Below are 12,793 nucleotides of genomic sequence, written 5' to 3' on the forward strand. Positions count from 1 at the left end.
TTCTACTATCCTCCCTACTCCCATACCCCCTCCCTTCCTTTCACTCCCCTCTGTCTAATCCAAAGTATGTCTATTCTTTCTTAGCTGCCCCCATTTATTGTGAATTAGCATCCGCATATCAGAGAAAACATTTGGGCTTTGGTTCTTTGGAACTGGCTTATTTCACTTAGCATAATATTCTCCAGCTCCATCCATTTACCAGCAAATACCATAATTTCATTCTTCTTTAAGGCTAAGTAATATTCCATTGTGTATAAATACCACATTTTCTTTATCTATTATCTGTAGAAGAGCACCTAGGTTGGTTCCATAGTTTAGCTATTGTGAATGGAGCTGCTATAAACATTGATGTGGCTGCATCACTGCAGTAGGCTGATTTTAAGTCCTTCAGGTTTAAATCTAGGAGAGGGATAGCTGGGTCAAATGGAGGTTCCACTCTGAATTTTTCTGAGGAATCTCCAAACTGCATTCCATAGTGGTTGCACCAATCTGCAGTCCCACCAGCAACGTATGAGTGTACCTTTTTCCCCACATCCTTGCCAACATATATTGTTGCTTTTATTCTTTATAATAACCATTCTGACTGAAGTGAAATGAAATCTCAGTGTTGTTTTGATTTGCATTTCTCTAATTGCTAGAGATGTTGAACATTTTCCATATATTTGTTGATCCATTCTATTTCTTCTTTTGTGAAGTATCTGTTCAATTCCTTAGCCTGTTTATAGATTGGTTTGGTTTTTTTTTTTTTTTTTTTGGTGTTAAGTTTTTTGAGTTCTTCATATATCCTGGAGATTAATGCTCCATCTGAGGTACATGCAGTAAAGATTTTCTCCCATTCAGTAGGCTCTCTCTTCACATTATTGATTGTTTCCTTTGCCATGAAGAAGGATTTTAGTTTGATTGCATTCCATTTATTGATTCTTGATTTTACTTCTTGCACTTTGGGGGTCTTGTGAAGGAAGTCAGTTCATGAGCTGACATGGTGAAGATTTGGGCCTACTTTTTCTCCTGTTAGGAACAGGGTCTCTGTTCTAGTGTCTAAGCCCTTGATCCACTTTGAGTTGAGTTTTGTGTAGGGTGAAAGACAGGGGTTTAATTTTATTTGGCTACATATGGATTTCCAGTTTTCCTAGCACCATTTGTTGAAGAGGCTATCTTTTCTCCAATGTATGTTTTTGGTGCCTTTGTCTAGTATGAAATAACTGTATTTATGTGGGTTTGTCTCTGTATTTTCTATTCTGTAGCATTGGTCTATGTGTCTGTTTTGGTAGCAATACCATGCCATTTGTTACTACGGCTCAGCAGTATAATTTATGGTCTAGTGTTGTTAAGCCTCCTTAACAAAGCAATAGATTGCTTTGGCTATTCTGGGTCTCTTATTTTTCCAAATGAATTTCATGATTGTTTTTCCTATTTCTATGAAGAATGTTATGGGGAATTTAATAGGGATTGCATTAAATCTGCATAACGCTTTTGGTAGTATGGCCATTTTGACAATGTTAATTTTCCTATCCAAGAGCTTGGGAGATTTTTCTTTCTTCTAAGGTTTTCTTCTATTTTTTTCTTTAGTGTTCTGTAGTTTTCATTATAGAGATATTTCACCTTTTATTAGATTTCCAAATATTTTATGGTTTTTGAGGGTACTGTGAATGGGGTAGTTTTCCTAATTTTTCTTTCAGTGGATTTTCTTTCACTGATATATAGGAACACATTTGATTTATGGGTATTGATTTTTATATCCTGCTACTTTGCTGAATTCATTTACTAGTTCTATTAAGTTTTCTGGTGGAACTTTTTCAGTCTTATAAATATAGAATCATGTTGTCAGCCAATAGTGATACTTTGAGTTTTTCTTTTCCTATTTGTATCCATTTAATTTCTTTCTTCTAATTGCTCTGGCTAGAGTTTCAAGATGTTGAATAAGAGTGGTGAAAGAGGGCATCTTTTTGTCTTTTTCTAGTTCTTTAGAGGGAATGCTTTCAATTTTTTTCCATTTAGAAATGATGTTGGCCTTAGGTTTAGCATATATAGCTTTTATAATGTTGAAGTATGTTCCTATTATCCTTTAGTTTTTCTAGGGTTTTGAGAATAAAAGGGTGCTGTATTTTGTCAAATGTTTTTCCTCATCTATTGAAATGATCATATGATTCTTGTCTTTAAATCTATTGATGAGATGAATTATGTTTATTGATTTCCACATGGACCTTGCATCCCTGGGATGAGCCCTACTTGATCGTGATGCACTCCAGATAGTGACTATTTAAAGCTTTGCAGGCCATATATGGCATTTCTTGTACATTTATATTTTTATTTTTTTCAATTTTGTAAAGTGTGATAGCATTTCTAAGTTGTCAGGAGGTAGAAAAATCAGGCAAGCAGACCTAGTTTGCTGACCCCTACATTAAATGATCATATAGAAGTGAGTGGGTGACTCCATTCTCAAAAACACTGTGTAGAACTGCAGCAAAGCACAGATTAGATTCATCAATGCTATGCACTCATTTGTGTGAGAGGCCACCCCCACTGCATCTGAAAACCAGAATCACATCCACAGCCCTACTGGTGACTGCAGATGAAACCTTCACTGGAAAGGGCCACATCAAGTCCTCCTCATCATGGGTCCCACCCTATGAAGTGCCAAAGCCTTTTACTTTAGATTCATGTTTCTTATTTAAAAAAAAAAGAAAAGAAACTTCAATACTGTCACCCCTAATGTTAAAATCATGTTGTTCTTAACTAACTATGGATTCCAGAGTTCCAGTTTTGTCCAGCCTGCCAGGCCTACCACTTGTAAGATGTGGACTCTTTAACTTCACATTTATCTGGAGTGTCTGTTCCTCCAGGTGGCTCCTTGCAACATTTCTCCACATCTCCTGTGGGCTCAGATACACCACCACCTCCACATCTAACTCTGCCCAGGTGCAGATTTGGCCATTTACAAAAGTCAGGGCTTGCGGCTCCCAGAATGAGTGACTATGTGATAATATCTCCTCTCCTAAGCAGGATGGCAACAGAGTGGGATGTTCTGAGAGCTGCCTAAGCTTAGTGACAGACCCTCACCTCGGTGAGTGCTGGAACATTGGCCTCCATATAATCCTTAGGTGCTGAGGCAGTGCAGGAAAAACTTATTTCTTTTGCAGGGGGAAGATTTTTGCCTTTTAAACGAATTGTAAAATTCTGGAAAGCCTTTTAAAAAAAAAAAAAAAAACACCTTTATTTTACTTATTATTTTTTTAATGTGGTGCCAGGGCTCGAACCCAGTGCCTCACGCATATTAGGCAAGCCCTCTACCACTGAGCCACAACACCAGCACTCATGGAAAGCCTTTTTATTTGGTTTAATCTAGTGGCTGCTGATCTCACTTTTAGTTAGCAGCTGTTGCTGATCGCTACCTTAACTGGTACCCTTGCCCCTGTAAACTAAGAAACAACCTTGCAAATGAACAAAGCCCTTCCTAAGAACACAGAACAAGGTCAAGGTTTTACATGCAAGATTGTCCTTTGATTCTAATTTGTTGGTCTAAAGCAAGAAATGTGGTCATTCTGGTTCCAAATACTCCTAGCTCTGCTAGATAATGTACTGCTCTAGAGGCAGCAAAAGAAAATAATTCAGATGTGATATTTGCTATTAAGTAGAAAATGACTGCAATAAATCAACCTGTTGGGTGTTAAGCCACAGGGCTCAAGGCCAATTTCCATTTTGGCACATAAGAAAATTCAGAAAAGTAAATTACACAAGGTCTATTGCTATTGCTTAAAATAACTCTCTGCTTATATGTATTTTTTTAAATATTTATTTTTTAGTTGTAACTGGACATTATTTATTTATTTAGAGAATTTTTTAAATATTTATTTTTTTAGTTTTCGGTGGACCCAACATCTTTATTTGTATGTGGTGCTGAGGATCGAACCCAGCGCTGCGTGCATGCCAGGCAAGCGCACTACCGCTTGAGCCATATCCCCAGCCCCTTATTTATTTATTTTTATGTGGTGCCGAGGATCAAACCCAGGACCTCACATGAGGTAGGCGAGTGCTCTACCGCTGAGCCACAATCCCAGCCCCTGTATTTTTAATTCTAATAAAATGTTACACAGCCCTTTTGCATATTTTAGAGGTACAATTTAAATTAAGAATTTAATTTAAGACAAGAATTAAGACAAATGGGACTGGGGATGTAGTTCAGTGGTACAGCACTTGCCTCACCTGCATGAGGTCTAAAGTACAATAGAAATAAAGACAATAGATCATGAATACAAAAAAAAAAATACAAAAACAAAAATATTGGAAAAAAATATACCTGTAGAACTGTAGTATGTAAATATGTAAAAAATATTTATAAAAAATATGTAAATCACAGCATAAGAAAACCTGAAAGAAACGTAACTGATGGAACTTCAATAAGGGATGAAATAAAGGGATGGCAAAAAGACACCAAGAGGCAAACTGAAGTACTTATTTGAAACATCTAGTCTTTCTAGTGTTTAGAAGTGCACAAGGTATGTTAAAAGTAGGGGTGGTAAATAAAGGATTTTGTAGATATCTTGCTAAAATTCATAATGAAATACTGTCTTTTGGAGATGAAATGATCAAAACACTTCTCCAAGTAGTACATATTATATTTGTGCTGGTTTAGGGAGGAAGAAGGAAAAGAAAATGCAAAGGGCTTCATAACAATGTATTTTCTGTGCAGCAAGGTTGGCCATTGTCCCTTAAAAAAAAAAGAAAAAGAAAAGAGAAAAGAAAAGAAAGAAGAAAAGACATCAGGAGAAAATATAGAATTCAGCATCTACAAATCATACTGTATCAACCAAACTCCCCTAGACCAGTCCAAACAAGATATGCAAGGAAATAGAGGGGATTTATCAGACTGGGCTTTCCAAAAAACACTGCTGTTCAGCAGTGTTTAAGTTTAAACAATAGTCAACCACAAAAGTTTAACAACAGTCAAACACAAAGCTGTTTAACAATAGTCAAACCACAAAGTTTGTTTAACAATAGTCAACCACAAAGCTGCTCTAGAAAAATATATCAAAACTGTGTTTTCTTCTATTGCTAAGAAGATATAATCTTTTCACTACATAACCACCATGAGTCCTTTTGCTGGAAGTAGAGAGAACACACAGACATTCTGAACCTGAACTTTCTCCTCCAACAACTCTTGGAATATTAGCAACAAAGACCTTCCAGATCCTTGATTTCATCCACAATTCCATTCTTGCCTAAACACTGTGATCCACCTATGTCCCAAATATGGCTACAATCCCAATAGAAGATAAAACTTTTGAAAGGGAACTAGCACACCTTCTTTTTTCTCTTTCACCCAAGTACTTGCCACAGTGCCAGATACAAAATTCTGCTCAATAGATTTCTACAAAATGGTGAATTCCATATGATTTTCTTTTTTAAATAGTGAAGCTATACAACTGTAAAAACAGTATTGGGTTTACAAAAGAAAATTCAAATGGCATTAGAACTCTTTTCTCTGGTCTTAGATAACCGTTGTCAACAGCCTTGTGAAAACATCAGAATTAAGACTACACAGGCTAAAAAGAACAAAGACTATTAGCTAAGGCTTACTTTGGAGTCAACTCTTTTCTAAGAAATCATTGTGACTTTTATCTCCTATAAAGGAATAACCCCAACCCTCCTTTGTGCTATGACCCGGCTCTGGAATTGTGACATACATTATAATATCTATATTATTGCTTTTAGGTGATATATACCCCTGCATGCTTTAGAAGGCCTGCTCCATAGCAGACAGTCAATAAAGCCTATTAAATGAATAAAAGTTATAAACAAATGTGTGCTTTTCTGTACAATTTCTACACAGACTATAGACTTTGATTGTCTTATCCTCATCTTTCTGAAAGCAGAGTAGATACATACCTGTCCTCTTTATTGACTTGAGAATAATAAGATCTTTGTCTAATAGCAGAATAGAAGGAGAAAGCCTCATTCAGATAGCTGGTCTCAGATGTGCGTAAGCTGTGAGAAAAAGAATATTATACATGACTGAAACTGAAGCTCCACACCATGATAAAGACTTATTCCATATTACTTATTTATCTACAGGGGATGGGAATGATGGTCCAAAATTTGAATCAGCAAGGCATAATCACACCATCCTTAAAATGTATAATAATAATAATAATAATAATAATAATAATAATAATAATACTCCCCAACCCACTCCCAAGATTTTTGGATGCCAATCAAAGTACACTTCTTTCTCACTCTGTGAAAAGACCCTCCAAACAACATTCTATCTGGTTATATCTGCTCCTAGAACAAGATCTTCCATGACGTTCCCCAAATTCATAGTTGCTTGAACACTGACCCACTTTAATTTTCTTCCTCACAAACTTCATTAAAGGAAAACTCACATTAATCTTCACTGGATGTTACTGAGTTATGTTCTGAGCTTTAGTATTTCTAGTTTTACAAGGCACTTTTCAGAGCACATTCTATCCAAGAGAGTGAAATTTTGAGGGCAGGCATTTTGGGTGACACACCAAAATGTAGGAAAATGGACTTTGCTGTCTTTTCACTTATAAATGGTCAAAGTCATTTTTACTGTAAAATGATATCACTTCATGATAATGAGATTTAAATTCCTAAAAGGAATCTTCTTTCTTTGGCTCAAGGGTGAAACTGCAGAGATATTATTCCTCTGTGAATATAATCCAAAGTATTTTCATTTACCTCATGTAACCTTTCAAATATATCCTATAAGTATGCATTTTTAAAAGCATCCTTGAAAAAAATAATCACTCATTCATCATATATATGTTATGCTTCTTCGCAGTATCACGACTTAGAAGAAGCCATAAGAACAATAAATTCATTCAGTACTAATCAAAAGTTCTTCCAAAAACTTGAGAACAAAACAGAACTTAAAAAAAAAAAAAAGTCAAGGTCACACTCCTTAAAGTCTGACCAAATGAAATGTTACAACAGGAGCCCTTGAAGCAAGTACTACAATTTGTATTACGGAAGGCCATTTCATGATACTGTGTTGACTGATCTGTTCTGAACCAGATTCCATTCATAACTCAGTGTCTAGCAAGTGAGTAACTATGCAGACTCCTGCATGCTGTCTCCTCAGCAGGGCAACACTTGATTCTCACTGTTAGCAAGTCACTTACTAATAATGGTAGTATAGCTGCCCAATCTTGGAAGCGATTTCCCCTATTTGCCACCGCTTCAAGCCATATCGATTATCCAACACTTGTCTGTTTTATATGAGATAAGAAATAGAAATAACAGATTATAAATTTTAAATAACCAATTCAGTAAATTCAATGGGATAAAATACCAATCAGCAAAGCTCATGAATTTCTCATGAGATTTCAACATAATCATTCAACTAAAAAAAGAATTTGTTAAATATCTATTTAAAGAAAATTGAGATATAAAAAGAAACTGCTCTGAGCTATGCCCATGAAAACTGGAAGCAACATCCCCTCCCCACATAGCTCTGGCCATTAGACTTTAGGATGAAACCATGGACCATCCCACCCAAGTTAGAGTTAATCTAACATTCCAGATACAACATTGTGGTTAACAATCAGATAAGAACACCGCATTTTAGCTTGGGATGGTGGCACTTGCCTATAATCTTAGGAAGTGGGGAAGCTGAGGCAGGAGGATCACAAGATTTAGACTAGACTTGGCAATTTAGCAAGACCCTCAGGAACTTAGTGAGACCCTGTCTCCAAATTTAAAAGAATAACATGAATAAAGCTGGGGACGTAGCTCAGTGGTAAAGTATCCCTGGGTTAGATTCCCAGTACAAAAACAACAACAACAAAACCCAAACCACTACATTTTAAAATCTTAAATAAACAGGGAAAAACTCCCTTTGCTTTGAATCATGAAAGTGAAATAAACTGTTTTAAAAATACCAAGATAAAAAACACTAGTTAGATAGTTAAAGGTCAAAACTGCAACAACGATAAAACAGGCCTACCCTCTCCCTTAACTATACAATTCCTTTACCGATGCTGCTGCTGGAACTTCCAGAGTTTGGTGTAAACATCAAAAGTTCTTCCAAAATAGGACTGCCACTGCTTCTGACCATATTGTGGCAAATCTCTGTAATAACAAAAAAGCATATATTAACTTTAAGTCTCTTCAGCTTTTTGGAAATTCTCTCCTGTGATGGTACAAACTGGATAAATTTAAAGTACTTGCATTTAGTTTTTTTTTTTTTTTTTTTTAATTATAATTTTTGGAGCAAAAACTAGTTCTATGACAAAAGTCCAGGTCACTTTCTTTTCTAGTCACCCCATTACCTCTCACAGCTCATGCCCAGTGTCCTTCGCAGGTACCTCTCCCAGGAGGATCCAGCACTCTTCTCCTTCCCTCTCCCTTGGTGATCTTATTTATGCTCACATACACACTGATAACTCCCAAATGCTCATCTTCAGCTAAGACTTCAGCAGTTTGAAAATGCAGCCTTAGAAGTGTTTTAGAAGTGAGTGTGTAGATAAATGGTTACAGTTCTCAACTCCACCATCCTCTTCTCATAAGAGAAATAGAATTCCTGTCCTTGAGGCTGGGGTTGTAGCTCAGAGGCAGAGCACTTGCCTAGAATGTCTGAGGCCCTGGGTTCGATCCTCAGCACCACATAAAACTAAATAAGCAAAATAAAGGTATTGTGTCCATTTACAACTAAAAATATTTTTTTAAAAAAAATCCCTGTCCTTGGGCTTGGTGACTTACAGTACATGCCCTTGAGAGACAAACATTTGCTAAACATGAACTGAGCTTGGCCATATTAACCTGCTTTGGTCAGTAAAATACAACTGCAAGTTATCTACTTCACATCTGAGGAAAAGATGAAGAGGAGTTTAAGATTCAACATTTTCACTCTACCCTTGACCTAAGATCGATTGCTCTTCAGTTTGAAACACAGAATGACACTTAATGGAGCCTCAGAACCACTGGCATCGTGTAGCTAACATGGGAGCTAGAAATAAATCTCTATTGAAATAAAGCATAAAATTTGGAGGTTGTTATAGCAACCTCAGTTAGGGAAAGCTACTACAGAAACTGGTAGCAGGATTAGGTTACTGCCATAACTCCTAACACAGGTGACACTGGCATTGGACTGAAGAAACTGCTACCAAAGACTGAAAAACAAGAACATATATAACACAGTGGTAAAATTACATTTGCCTGCAGTTACCTCAAAGGCAGGTAATGAGACTGAGGAACTGTGGATTTATACAAAGAAGTCAGGAAAATGTATGCAACTAGCCCCGGGTGCTATTAGTTGCACTTAACAAAACATAAGGAAAACAAATTCAACAAAGAACTGGCCGTGAGAAGTTGAAAAGGAAAAGGAAATCCACACACTCAAGAATTTTCAGGACTGAAACATACAATTACTAATGTTCAACTATAAGACACAATTGAGATGCCAGGTATAAATGCCCCTTAAGACTCAGCCTCATCCTCAGGGCAAAAGCCCTTCAGTTAAAGACTCTAACTGCAGGTGGCCCCCCACATTCACATATTGGGACAGGACAGATCAGGGAAAACACTCCAAGGACTTGGCAGACTTGTAGAAGTCTGATAAGCTCAAGTACCTGTGATAAGGTCTAGAAGACAGAAAGAGATGTCTCAGAAACCATGGGCATAGCTATTGGTACATGGAACTAACTTGAATGAACCAGTCAACTACATTTCATGAGAGTTGTGCAGCTGAAAGTCACCTGCTCTATAAAGGGGCCATACCTATTCCCATCCTACTCTGAGTTGTCATCTCATTTTTATTGAAAAATGTTAATGAGTACTTAACAAACATATCCATCTTTATTTTAGTGGTTAATTCTTTTTCTTTTCTCTCCCTCCTCCCAGTTCTAGAGATTGAACCCAGTCCTCATGCGTGCTAAGCCAATGATCTTCCACTGAGCCAATTTCTCAGACCTTTTAAATTTTTTTTTTAAAATTTTGATACAGGTTCTCTTAAATTTGCCAAGGCTGGCCTCAAACTTGCAATCATCCTGCCTCAGCCTCTCAAGTAGTTGGGAATATAGCCCTTTTCTGTCTTTTTAAATAAATCCATCCACACAATAGCATTGTCTTCTAAAAGACTTAAAGGTTTGATTTTCAAATTTAACACTCATAAAGACCAAACTGGGTTTCAGGCATGTTTAATGAATTATGTTTAAATGATTTTTCAAAATATGTCCTTTTTGACCGACATGGTAGAACTGCAAGTGATGCCATAATTTTCCCTATGCTTATATATCAGATCTTTGTTTTATTCCACTAGTCCATTTTTTCCTCATCATTTTGTTAGTTAGCTTTATAATAAGTTAGCTTTATAATAAGTGTAGCATGTTTCTCTTTTTTTTTTTTTTAGGAGTACTTTGGCTATTCTTGGTTCCTTATATTTGCATATGAATGCAAATTTTAATATCAGCTTATCAAATTCTACAAAAAACCTTAATGAGTTCTAATGGGAACTGCACAGATCTAGAGGTCAATTTAAAGAACTGACATTTTTCATAATTTTGAGTATCAACAGTAATTCATTCCATTTGTTGAAAATATTGTTATTTTTCAAATTTGAAATTTTTTTCCATAAAGGTGTTATATTTCTTGGTTCACATTATTGAAAGGTATTAAATTTTTGTGAAACGTACCACTGAATTGTATACACGGAACTATATGGTATTTGAATAATACCTCAGCAAAACTGTCCTTTAAAAAAAGAAATTTAAAAAAAGCAAAGCATGATCTCTGTTTTCTCTCCAGAATCTATATATAAAAAAATAAAAAGAGGTAGGCAATCAACAGATGAGAGATTTCAACAAATTTTTGGAAAAACAACATGTGATGAAGAAATAACATTGTTATATCAAGAAATGTCAATATTATTACTTCCTGTCACTCAAAATCCTGGCAGGAAATAGAGAGCACCCAAATGAGTCACTGAGAAGAGTTTAACAGAGGGAGAAGGGAAACCACCAGAATGCTGATGTGCCCTCAGGCCACTTTGCCACACCCGGTGCCAGATGCAGCTAGGCAGCATTTAAGCAGTGAGCACAGAAAGCATCCATGCTGGCTCCCCTGGCCCTCCATGTCCTGCAGGTGCACAGCAGCCTGTTGATTCAGCCATGAAGGTCAATCTCTCAAGTTAATCAATGAGGCAAAAGGATAAAAGGTAGGTCTGGAGGGACAACCTCAAAACGTCTAGCCCTGTGATTCACAGAAGAGAGCAGAAAAGCTGGCACCTTAGAAAAACTGAAGAGGGAAGAGGAGCTAAAAGGAAGTTACAAAACATCAAAAGGAATTAAAATGTTTCAAACAAGGATCCAACTGAAGGAATACATAAGAACCATTTGCTGCTGGGCCCATATACAGTGTAATCCCTGCAATTTAGAGGGAAGGCAGGAGGATTCAGGGCTGCCTAGGTAATTTAGCAAGACCCTATCTCAAAATAAAAAAAAAAAAAAAGAAAGGGTGGGGTGTAGCTCAGTGAGAGAACATACCTGGGTTGAATTCCCAATATTACCTGTCGTGTCCTCCCCCCCAATCCCCACCTGAAATGCCAATTACCTCTGCAGTTATCCTCCTAGGCACAGGGAAAGGAACAGAGAGGGGAGGGAGAGGACCAGAAGGCAGGAGGGGAGAGGTTTCTCATTAGAGAAACTGGATAAACTTCTCTTCTGGCATTGACTGATTAGGGTGGGAGTGGGCCCAGAATAAGGTCAGCCGTTTAGCATAAGGCACATCTCTCCATTGAAAACAGGGCCTACATAAACAGTGACCTTGGTCAGACTTTCTATCGTGTCATTCTTCAATAAGAATTGGTTAGATGTTGAAGGAAAGTTTGTAACATGACAAAACATAATTCAGAGAACAGGATAAAAAGCAAAACAATTCAAATTATTATTCTCAGAATTTATACATTCATAAAAATAAGAGCAAAACTCAATGAGTGAAGAACTCAGAAAAAAAGAAGTTGAAAATTTTAAAAATTATTGCTGAAATAATACTTCATTGGAAGACGGAAATCTACTAAAAAGCTAAAGGGAAAACAATGAGATGGAAAAATACAAAAGAGATAATCAATAATAGAGTGCCACCCAAACAAATTATAGAGCAAAAAACTAAAGGAAGAAATATCTACAAATTGAGGACATACCAAGTAGCAAACTAGATAAATGAAAAATGACCCATCTTCATGACATGCAGAACAGGAAGAACAAACTGCAGGACATAGAATCAGACTAGCACCAGGCTTTTCATCAGAAATGCTGTATTAAAATAATACCCCCCCTCCAAAAAAAGGGGAAAACTGCTTTCAAAGCTTATTAATCAGGTAGAAGGAATAATAATGAAATTTCCAGGCATGGAAGGACTTAGAAGAGCACCTCCATACACCCATTCCCGAGAAGTAGCCTGAGCAAGCCGGGCTCAGTGGTGCATAGCTGTAATCACAGCAACTCAGGAGGCTGAGACAGTTGGACCACAAGTTCGAGGCTAGCCTCAGCAATTAGCAAAACCCTATCTCAAAATTAAAAAAAAAAAAAAAACAACAACAACAACAATAAAAAACATTAAAAAGTACTGGGAATGTAGCACAGTGGTAAAGTGCCCTTGTATTCAACCCCTAGTACCAAAAAATTAAAGAGAGAGAAGTAGCCTGAAGAAATGCTCCACCAAAATAAGAGAACTGGTAAGGTGAGCACAGAATCTAGAAAGAGTAAATCCAACCCACAAGACAGTGTTGACAAAGCTGATCAATCCTAGGACACTGTTCTAGCAATTTGTATGT

General features: G+C 36.8%; 1 protein-coding gene across 6 annotated transcripts in view; it reads right to left on the reverse strand.

Annotated features, from left to right (window-relative positions):
• The window catches only part of Scai (suppressor of cancer cell invasion), a 168,044-nt gene that overhangs the window by 60,886 nt on the left and 94,365 nt on the right, over window positions 1-12,793 (reverse strand). For all 6 annotated transcript variants that reach the window (XM_027945583.2, XM_071600953.1, XM_071600952.1 and 3 more), the window contains 3 exons: window positions 7,999-8,094; window positions 7,146-7,232; window positions 5,887-5,985 (listed from right to left, as the gene is read on the reverse strand). In XM_027945583.2, the coding sequence (XP_027801384.2) occupies window positions 5,887-5,985; window positions 7,146-7,232; window positions 7,999-8,094 (282 nt within the window). The remainder of the gene's footprint in view (window positions 1-5,886; window positions 5,986-7,145; window positions 7,233-7,998; window positions 8,095-12,793) is intronic.

This window comes from Marmota flaviventris, chromosome 13, assembly GCF_047511675.1.
Source record: "Marmota flaviventris isolate mMarFla1 chromosome 13, mMarFla1.hap1, whole genome shotgun sequence".
Taxonomy (NCBI): Eukaryota; Metazoa; Chordata; class Mammalia; order Rodentia; family Sciuridae; genus Marmota; species Marmota flaviventris.